The sequence below is a fragment of the Lepisosteus platostomus genome, chromosome 5 (assembly GCF_059453375.1).
Source record: "Lepisosteus platostomus isolate fLepPlt1 chromosome 5, fLepPlt1.hap1, whole genome shotgun sequence".
NCBI classification, from domain to species: domain Eukaryota; kingdom Metazoa; phylum Chordata; class Actinopteri; order Semionotiformes; family Lepisosteidae; genus Lepisosteus; species Lepisosteus platostomus.
Genome location: NC_142615.1, coordinates 57,429,658 through 57,440,555, shown reverse-complemented (window position 1 = coordinate 57,440,555; position 10,898 = coordinate 57,429,658). Strand labels below are relative to the sequence as shown.

The following is a 10,898-nucleotide window of genomic DNA, read 5'->3' as shown; positions in this document are numbered from 1 at the left end:
CCTCCAGTGCGCCTGTGCATCACTTCATTCCCTTCTCTGTGCCGGTCAAGTGCTCCTACAACAGGTAGGCAGGGCTCTGCTGCTGAGAAGCCACTGGGAAAGTGTCCAGAAGCCCCTCATCTCCTCTGTCCTGCAGGTTCCACTACTCCTACAAGGTTGGCTATGTCCCCACGTGGGCCAGGAGAAGGACCTTCAAGGACCTGAAAAACAAGCACAGCTTTGTCCTGCTCACCACCAACTGTAAGCTCCTTGAGCGATAGCTCCTCCTGCCAGCAGGGGGTGCTGTGTGCAGGTGTAATGCTGCCTCTCTCTCTCTCCAGCCCACTGTGTCTGGCTCTCTCCTAAGGATGAGTACTTCCTGGGTCAGCCCATGTACTTCCAGGCCACTGCCTACTTTGCCACAGCGGAGCAGAGGCTGTACATCCACTCGTGTTGCGTAACCGAGAAACCGGACCAGCACTCGCAGCCCCGTTTCCCTGTGATCGATAACTTGGGGTATGGCCCCTTCTGGAAGGAGAGGTGGGCAGGAGCCCCGAGAGCCTGCAGGGGTTTATCCTTGTCCCCAGGTGCATGGTGGACAGCAAGGCAGATGGCTGCCTGTCCAGGTTTGTCCCCTCCAAGCGGAAGGATGTGCTCCGCTTCACAATTGATGCCTTCCTCTTCCAGAAGAAGCTGTCCAGGAAGGTACTGCTCTCAAAGGCTGCTCAGCCTTCTTGCTCTACTGATCTATTGTCTGTTTTTCCATCCATGATCTAGATGTGAACCAGACTGTGGCAGCTGTAGTGCCTAGAGCTGCCAGCTTGCCTTCACTGATGGCAGAAGGTCCTTCTGTCCCTCTATTGGCCTTGATCCCTTAATGCTGTGACCTTCCCTCTTGCAGCATGAAGTGACTGAGCTGTACATGCACTGTCATGGCTGTGGCTCCTGCTAAAGCAACACCAGGGACTAAGTCCTGCACCTACAACAGGGAGGCGAAGAGGTACTTCTGCAAGGAGCCTGCTGAGGGTGCTCTGGGACATGCCAGGTGGAGGCCTCACCTGTCCTCCTCTCCTCCAGGTGGGAGGAGCTGCATGGTGACCATGAGGTCTGTGCCTGCTGTGAGTCCAGGTGTGCTGGCAGTCGGAATGAAGGTGGGTCTGGTTCTCTATCCCTTGTGGATGCATCTCTGCCCAGGAGACAACCATGCTTGGATAACTGAGGAATGATCCCATGCTGGACAAAGGGACTGTTTAGATGAGTAGACTGTGGGTCTCTGGGTATAGCAGATCCCTCAATCCTGAGTTACTTGTCCACAGGTACCAGGAGCCTGGTGACCAGCAGTCGGGTGGCTGTGGCACCAGTAGAAGCTCCTCTGGATGTGGGAGCTGACTGGACTGAGGATGAGGAGGGATCTCCAGTGAAGATGCTGAGAGCACCAGTGAGGATGTGGAGGGAGCAGAGGACTTTGGAGATGTTGGCCAGTGGACAGGTAGGGTCTGGCGGGAGGAGCTCCTGTAGGGGTGGGTGTCCTGCAGTTCAGCTGGATTGTTCTCCTTCTTCCTCCCCAGGTGCCTGAATGAAGGCTCCAGCCTGGCCCTTGTGACTCTCCTGCCTCCAGTCGCCTTGTAATGGCAACATTTCAATAAAGCTGTGAAAGACCCTTCTGCCTGCCCTTGTTTCTTTATGGTTTACAGGTTTGAATGGGGTGGAGGAATTCAAGGGAAGTGAGACCCATTAATAAATTAAAGTACTGTATTTGTGGGGGTTCCCCATTCAAGAATGCTTCCTGTATTGCTGCCAATGAGGACTGAAAATGGCTGGAGTTATAAAGCATTGTACTGGGGGAAGATGGCCGCACTATTCCTTGGGCAGGTCATTGTGACTTTTTTTTTTACTGTGGGAGAGACAGAGGTGTTCAATATACTGGAAATCCTCCTGTTTCCGAGAGGGGTAGTGGTTATGGAGTGAGTTGCTACTGTAGTGCCCAGTAAGAGTGAGATCTGATGTCCTATTCTGGGCTGCACAAACTGACTAAAATAAACACAAGGAAGGAATTGTCAACAGGGGCTTGGTGTAAAGTAGGCCTTCCTTCCTCACCAGAGGAACAATACTGGTGTGCAAACATCAGTGAATAATGGTACAGTTAGAATCTCGGAGTTCTTATGTTATGGGTGTTGGTTTCACAGCAGTGGTAGTGGACAGTCATGAGAAGTATTAGGATTGAGACTGGAGATCCCAGTACTTGATCCGGAAGACAGGTGTTCACAACTACCTCTACCAGCAGCACAGACTGTGTAGATTGAGACTGAACGCTTACTACACAAAGCCTCTCCACTGTTTCAGTGTCCCGTGTCATGGATTTCAAGTGAATCCTAGTCTTCCTTTGTGACTACCTATAATTTGCACAAATCATGATGGCCCACTAAGGCTGTCAATTTTTAGCCCTACTGCAGTGCCCTATTAAAGTTTCAAGGATTTAGAATAAACTATTTTATATAATGGTTCCGAAGGTGGCTTCTCAAAGCACTTGACAAAATTACAATTAGAATACACAGGATAAAACAATTCCAATAGATTGAGGAGAAAAGTAGAAGCAGAGGAGTAAAGAATAGAACCAGTTCAGTAAAGGCTCTTCTACAGAAGAGGGTATTGAGTCTGAATTTGAAGGAGTTTAGGGAAGGTGACTCTGGTATCCTTGGGGAGAGAGTTCCAGAGCTTGGGGGCATAACAGCAGAAGGCCCTGTCACCCATACAGTGTAGACAGACTTGGGGGACAGTTAGGAGACTAGAATTAGAAGAGCGAAGGTTATGATGTGGGGAGTAGGGTGATAATAGATCAAACTGCTACTGAGAAGCAACTGAAATGTGATGGCATGTTCTACAATTTATGCAAGACAGGTAATGTTAGGATTTTATGGAACAGTGGTAATGGCAGCACTTTTGAGGATCGTTGGTACAACGGCAATGCTCAAGGATTCATTTCTAATATTGAGGACAATGGGTTATATACCCATCGTTCTTACCAAAGGATCAGAGACCTTTTGCTATATATAAAGACTCCTTTCCACCACTAATTTATACAGGTTTGGTTCATTTGGGCTTTATCAGTTAAACATTTAATATTGTATTTGTCAGTTTGTTGATGCCTATATATCACAGTGATCTGCACACACATCTTTGACTGAATATGGGCTGCCAAACCTCTCCACCAAACTTATCACGGTAGGTACACAAGAAGTTTCTTTGTAATAACAGGGTTGGTGCCAGTAGTCAGATTGGGTCAATTGCAAGGTAAGAACAGCATCGCATTAACTGGAGATGATCCAGAGATTAGCATGCAGCTCTGTACGCCAGATTACTACCGATTTGCAACGCGCTCGTCTGCTGACTTTAGTCCCCTGCTCAATAATCACAATGTTCCCAATTGCAATGAGCCCAAGGAAACAGCTGCTGCTCTCTAGATGACACTACAGGACAGGACTAAGTACAATTCCTGCAATAGACTAAGCAGTTTAGTGCCAAACTAATGGAACACTGAATCCTATGGGACAGTTCCGAATGTAGTAACAGCTTAATACTGAAATAATATCGTAAACACCTTGTGATCTTAAGATTCTGTCGCTGTTAAAAAGTATTATAATAATAAGCTAAAATTGTACTGCAGCCACAACACAGTGGACCTGCAGCTCCTGTCCTGATCATACAGAAAGATGTCATCACTATGTAGTGTGCTCTCTGAAGGCACCAGTTCTGTAGGGTTTGGGCATTTACTGGGACAATTATTAATTGTAGCAGTAAATCACAAAATGATTCTTTTAATGGCTTTAGAATCTAACCATGCGATATAACTCAAACAATGCACACACACAGGTACTAATACACGAGGATACATTTCTTAATATATGGAATATGCATATAAACCTAACAGATCTTATCGAGAGGGTTATCAGAATACAAAGGGTATATATTCAGTCAGTTACCAAGAGTTACATATATCAAGAGGACATACGTTCAGTATATCATTCATTTAGACCATTTCGTAATTGAACTTGGTTACAACTTCTACATTAGATACTCAAAAAAAGTACATAACTCTTAGGAATTAAATTGATATCAACTGTTTGGGATAACAATTGAATTCTCGAGCTGTAATGCATTGAAGTTGAATACTCATCCAATCTCTGGGGATTCAGATCTCCTGCGGGCACAAAGAAACAGTTGCAGGCTGTTGCTGTCCAATCCGCGCTCTCTGGCTCGGTGCCAGGCTGTGCTGTGCGGCTTGTGACGGTGCACTGCTGATGCTCACTGACCAGCTAGTTAGTGTTGGCTTTAACTAGCAAAGTTTGCACACAGGAGAAAAGATGACTGTGGGTCCCAGCAAGTCAGGAAGAGGACCGGTTCGTTCCTGATGAAGAGCTAGTTCTGAATAGTGATTCAGCTGTCCACAGTTCCGACCTGTTCGCGAGGCCTGCTCAGGTGGATCCTCTGGTTACTCTCTGGCAACCTCCGCTCTAGACTCTTAGAACAAAGGAAAGTTCTGGCACTCGGACACACTGGCCGTTCCGTGGTTGTCCGGGCTGAGTCTCAGGATGGTCAGGAGGCGCGCTGCGAGAATGTCCTGCCCTTGGCAGCCTTTCTGCTCCTGGGCCGTCCCGCCCTGGAATTGTCTCACACTCCTGGAATTCTCCTTTGAATTCCCTTTAGAATAGTCTTGGAGCTCTGTGTTGCCTGTTTTTACCTGGAGGAACTTCAGCTCGTTCATTGGATGAAAGTTTCATGGGCATCAGAGACCCACGTGGGTTACTCGGCCCTACCAGTCCCTGATTGGTTGATCAAGGTGAGATATGAGTCACTTACTCCTGACACTTAGGAATGCAGTCCAGATGTCCATCTGGCACTCCCTAGACAGATAGGCGCCAATGGATGCCCACTGATCATGATAGCTAGGCTTAGCTAAATGCATCCCCATTTGGGAGCTGTCCCCTATCAAAAGAAAACATCTTTAAATCAGCCTGCCTGAATAGCTTGAAGAGAGAGATGGGGCCTCATTTGGGAAAGCACAGCAACACTTAATTCTGTCTTATTAATAAGCATTGCCGCTACAAATAGTAGGAAGAAAGATACAATGTTTTGAAAATGTAATATGTTTTAAAGGATTAAAGGGAAAAGAAATACTTTATATAAACTAATTCAACTGAGCTCCTCTAAACAATATAGCCTGAAGAATTGCCAAAGCACAATGTATCAATTTTGGTGACACTGGGGTAAAAGGATCACAACATTGAAAACCACAAGGCTTATTTTCAACAGCAAAATTTGTGCTTGATAAAATTTGACAAAAAAAGGAATATTACACGCACGGAAACCAATATTTACCACTAGGATAGAATGCAGCATAGAACAGTTGGATAGAAGGTTAATGTAACTCTATAGTGCATCACAGAGGTCAGTCTCTTCCCCCTCATTATGCAGGCTGACTTGTTCACAGTGAACTGTCCTCCAGCGATAGTCAGCTGTAATCACTGACGCAGACATGATGTTAATACTCTGACAGCATCTTGGCTGATTTGGTTAAAGTGTTTTCCTATTAAACAGGAGATTCTGCGTTCAAATCCCACCAGTGTCTTTCTTCCTGTCTTGTCTTACAAAATGTATCACTATGGATGATTACATGCAGCTTGATTTTGTTTAATGCAAGTTTTCATTCCCTTTCTGATGGCTCTCTCTACAGTAATTTTTAAAAGTACTAATCGGGATGGATTACTGTACATATCCTCAGTTAAGGGGAATATATAAGTAGTGACTATCCAAATTGCATTTTTGTGTGAAACGCATTTCAGAAAATCGAAAACCAATTTTCAAAACTCACAATAACAAGACAAAGGCAAAACATAAGTTCACTTGCACTTTATGCATATTTACCACAACCTTGCCTTCTGATCATAAAAAAGTCTTAATTTTAATATAGCAGTTTTAAATGGGACATTCAGAACATGGCATATGAGAATATATGGTTAACCGAAGATGAGCAAAGGATGATCGCACTTTCTGCTTATTGCTATGAACCTACCTCTGGTTATAAAAATGTCTCAAAATTCTGACACTGAGGTGTGAGACACAATGTAACAGGCTCTCATAATCCCGAAATACAAGAAATTTTACTGTAGCGTTTTATAAATTTGACCCTGTGAACATTGCATGTCCCTCCTTCCTCATTACCAAAACATCTCAATGTCCCGACACTATGTACATTTGTAATTACAACACTTCACTGTTTCATTTATGAGTTGTGACATTGTGAACATGGCATGTTAAAGTATATAGAAAATCTAGATCAGAACAGGCTAAATGCAATTCCTAGTGATTTATCATTTTCTTACTTTCTAAATTAAAAAAATATTTTTTCAGTGATAAGGACACTTCAGTATGACATAAAATATGCTTCAATGACAGAATAAATAATAATAATAATAAATAAGCATGGAAAAAATACCCAAAGTGGACATTCATAGTTGTGATTATAGGAATGTTAGCTATCGGGTGGGTAGCTGCGTCAGCATGCGTGGCTGCAAAGGAACAAGTAAAGGACTATTCCTGCTGAAAAGAGAAGAAAAGAATCACAATGTTTCGGCTGTGGAGCCTTCTTCAGGTGTGAGAAAGACAGGGCAGTAAGCAAAGATAATTTTCTTTTTATCTTTGCTGAATGCAGTTTATCGCTGATGACAACATCAAAGACATTAAGGAGTTTTTACGGCTAACAGCTCCACATCAACTTCCTTTCATAACTAACCTCATCAGATCCCTCAACTCCCAACTCTTCCAGTTTCTCACTTCAGAGAAGGATAAAAAACTCAAAATTCTCTACAGAGAAAAACCATCAACATCCTTATCACCTCCACCAATCCTAACCTTGGTGTTACTGCACCTCTGACCTTCCCCTTTCACCCCTTTGCATCCTCAGCTAACATATTTTAATAGTACAACAAAATAACAATAGATTGTACAGTATTTATGTTTAAAATTAAGGTAAATGTGTCAAAATATCGAAGTCCAAATGCACGGTGCTAATGTAACAAAGCTTGCAAGTTCTTAAACAAATCTGCATTGTATTTTTAAAATATTTCAGCAGAGGATGCAACGGGGGTATAAATGACGACTCGACTTTTTCTTGGGTGAATTTGGTTTCCTGGGGAGTTGCGATGTTGGGCATACAGCAATCGGACATTTCCCGGTGATTCAGACACGTGTTAAGCACTCGCATTTCCTGCAAATATTAAAATGGTTAAGGTTTCGCTTAGAAATCCAATCGACCTTTGCGAAGACAATGTTTACATCGCAAAAGAAACCCGTCCCTGGGTGGACTCGAACCACCAACCTTTCAGTTAACAATCAAACGAGCCACACAGACGGAATGGTGGGTCCCTGTCTCACCTCACAACTTTCCGGTTAAAAAAATATATTTTTTTGCCAGATGGCAATATTTCTTCTGCACTGATGATCAAGAATTGAATTTCATTTCTCGCAAGCTGTGTGAATTTCTTGAAATACAAGTTTTCCAGAAAGGAAATTAATACATGCATTTAACGAAATCAAGCCCTTTGTGATAGTCCGAAATGGTACGTTATGTACCACAAGATAGGAAAAAAACCATGACTGGGATTTTAAGCTACGTGACCTATGGTACCAGACCGGGGAAAAGTTAGCTTGAAGTTCGAAAACGATTTTGGCACGCCTGTAGCGTTTACACGAAACCTCTTAGAATCGCGAGAATACTTGCTTTGTTTATAAAATACATTGTGAATGCTTTCTCAGCCTTTACTTTTTCGTTTATATGACATTTGTTTGACCAAGCACGAATATTCTTTTGTCCATATCTTCGCAACGGAAGCACAGAACGCCTTCAAACCAAATGCATTTAAAAGACCACGACATGTGGATATTTCCACAGCCTCTACATCAAAGTATCTGTGAGCTAATTATCTTTTTTTAAACCTCCGGTTTTTCATCGATGCGTAATTACGCACTAACTGGAACCCGGGGGACCGCTGTGTGCACAAGTTCACAACGCGAGAAATACTGTTCAATATGGCTTCATGCGAAAAACCCGTATATGACCATAGGCAACAGAATAGCGCAGTCTCCAATTACTCAGACTGTAAGCACGGGAATAAAGCTTTGTCTGAATTCTGAAACCCTTCCTTTACGTTCTGTTTTCATTCGGGTAAGAGTCAACTATATTCACAATACTACTGACAGCAGGAAGATTAAAATATTCTTTACTCAGCAGCTTATTAAAAACAGCTCCCATGATGTTCAAACCGATTTTTTACACAGAACACTGACACAGCTTTGCGTTCTGAATCTCTTTTTCTCGTGTGTTTATTTAATGTGGCACAATGTACTTGGATAGGGGTATTCTGTTCACAAACCAATAGCATTTAAACCACAGCACCCACAATGCTGCAAGTAAGTGTTTTACACACTAAGCAGAGAGCGATGTCTTCCTCGTTAGTATAGTGGCAAATATCCCCACCTGTCACGCAGGAGACCAGGGTACATCAGGACATGCATTGAAGTGAAAGCAGGATGCGCTGCGACATCCACTGTGCAGATCCCGCCACACTAAGAGGTGAGTGGGTCTGTTTGATCACAGCGCTAGACGAATCCCCAAACAGTCTGCGTGGCAACAAACGAAAAGGGCCTGTTTCCGCCCGGTTTCGATCCGGGGAAATCGGGCCCAGTAGTGGCGGGATCTGTACAGTGCATGTCGCAGCGCTTCAATGTGCTTCCTGATGTCCTACCCCGAGAAGAGAAAGGACAGCGTACACAGCAACAACAGATCAGGTCTCTGCACTGGATCTAAGCTGCCCCCATCTCCTCTGCTCTGCGGCTCCTCCGGAGTGGAGTCCTGCCTGGAGCCGTGTTTGCAGGCGGCGGCTCCCCGCGCTCTGTCTGTGCGTCGTGTCCAAGAGCTCCTGGGAGGAAGAGAGAGCCCTCCCACTCGGGGGCTTTTCCACGGTCTGTGTGAGGAGGGGCGGGTGTGTCCAGTAGCTTATCGAGCGGAAGCCTGGGGCGGCGGAGAGCTGTGATCGTGCAGACCTTGAGGTGTCACCTCTTTGTCTGCTTTCCTGCCCCCCCTCTGCCCAAGCTCTGCTCCAAAGTAGCCCGGCAACCCCTCACACCTGCACGTGTCACAACCTAAGGTGTGGTCATGAGACACCCATGGGGTGTAGTTCTGTTCTTGCTAATTGTTTCCTGCCCGTCGCAGGCAGGAGTCCATGCGAGGAAGATGCACTGGACAGAGCTCAGAGGGCGCAGCTGGGTGGCTTTCCTTCTGAGTGACGTTCCTGCAACACTCTCCCGCTCCTCTTGGTGCGCTCATGCCGCAACACATGAAGGCTGGAGCAGGTGGCCGTGGGCTCTGCGCACCGCCGAAATAGCTCATTTGGGAGAGCGTTAGACTGAAGATCTAAAGGTCCCTGGTTTGATCCCGGGTTTCGGCATTTTGTTTCATCGCACCCTATGTTCCTCTCTCCAGCTCCCCCTACCTAAAGTGACGCGTCGCTTTCTCAGCCCGAAACGCAAGCGAGACACCAGCAGCATTTCCTACAGGTTTCCGTAGTGTAGCGGCTATCACATTTGCCTAACACGCGAAAGGTCCCCGGTTCGAGACCGGGTGGAAACAGCCTCGTTTTGCACGCTCCTGTACTTCACAGAGGTCTTGAGCGACCGGTCATTTGTTCCCAATGTATTTCCGGTGCCTTCGTGCACTCCTGTACCAAACGCACGTTCCTTCTGTACGCGGAGCCGATCATTTGCATTTGGGCTGTGCCGACAGACCAGGACGAGCTCTGTCGGCTTAAAAGCAGCGCAGGACCTGCAAGAACAACAGAAAGATTAGCATCCAGCGGGGGCCTCTTAGTGAGCCCAAGATCTCATCAAGAATCGGCTCCAGCAACAGGGCTGGGCGCATTGTTCCATTCTCCGACCACTCTCGGTGTAAACAAGTCCCTCCTGGTCTCTGCTTGAAATGCACTTCCCTGCGTTTGCTTTGGTGTAACTGGCTTCCCCTGCATGGGCGAATGTGAAGAAGATCCTTAGTAAGTCATTGAAGAAAACCGAGAAGAGGTCGGAGTGGCCTCTGTCGTTCATCAACGATCCAGTCAGGCAGTACTCCTCTGCAAAGCGCCGTTCGTTCACATCGATTGGCTTTTTTTGCCTTCATTCGTGCAAGTAGTAAATTATCTTTGTGTGACATAATTCGGAAAAGTCCTGACGTTGCATTTCAACTGAGCCCCAGTATACATCGACCCTTCGACACTCTGAGTGACAACTCTCTTGCGTGTTTTCTCATATTTATGTAGTTTGCTTGCATGATGCCGGGAACAACGTGGTTGTTTGCTGCCATATGGTGTAGGGGTTAGGATTCCTGGTTTTCACCCAGGCGGCACGGGTTCGACTCCCGGTATGAGAACGTGTCGGTTTTGCCTCCTGCTTTCCAAAAGATCAGCACCGTGTACAAAGGAGCTGCATTAAAACCACTCGAACGTGCAAAACGTGCGAGAAGAGGGGGCGCTTGTTTCCAACCGAAACTTCTCGCGTGTGAGACGAGCTGATCATCACTGTGGGAGGGCTACTCTGGTAGACAGGGCTGACCTTCGGCAATAGGATTTATACTCTCCAAGATGATATTTGCACTTTCTGGAGAGGCGATTTTCTCCACTTCAGTAGCCCGATTTCGTCGATTGCGTGGAGAGGGCTGTAAAATGTGGCGCCGCCTTTCCTGCTCCGTCCATGACAGGCGTGCTGGTCTCTGGAGAGAGACCACGGTCCATCAGCGCACTCCAATAAAGGCACTGGAAGCAGCTGAATCGCATTGGCGAAGTTTAGCGCTGGGCCGCTGGGCACGTCTTACCACC

The 10,898-nt window shown here is 45.8% G+C and overlaps 1 protein-coding gene across 1 annotated transcript; it reads left to right on the top strand.

The window, feature by feature from the left end:
* Window positions 1-370: 370 nt before the first annotated feature.
* Window positions 371-939, top strand: LOC148670004 (zona pellucida sperm-binding protein 3-like). The gene is made up of 3 exons (XM_088632673.1): window positions 371-495; window positions 567-684; window positions 881-939. Exons 1-3 carry the CDS (start codon window positions 371-373, stop codon window positions 929-931), a joined length of 294 nt encoding a protein of 97 aa, XP_088488799.1. The 3' UTR covers window positions 932-939.
* Window positions 940-10,898: the final 9,959 nt, after the last annotated feature.

Excerpts from the sequence above, each read along its gene's own strand:
- LOC148670004 (XM_088632673.1), top strand. The coding sequence starts at position 371 with ATGTACTTCCAGGCCACTGCCTACTTTGCCACAGCGGAGCAGAGGCTG. Across the intron at positions 496-566 it reads CCTGTGATCGATAACTTGGG|GTGCATGGTGGACAGCAAGG; the intron begins GTATGGCCCCTT and ends CCTTGTCCCCAG. Across the intron at positions 685-880 it reads AGAAGAAGCTGTCCAGGAAG|CATGAAGTGACTGAGCTGTA; the intron begins GTACTGCTCTCA and ends TCCCTCTTGCAG.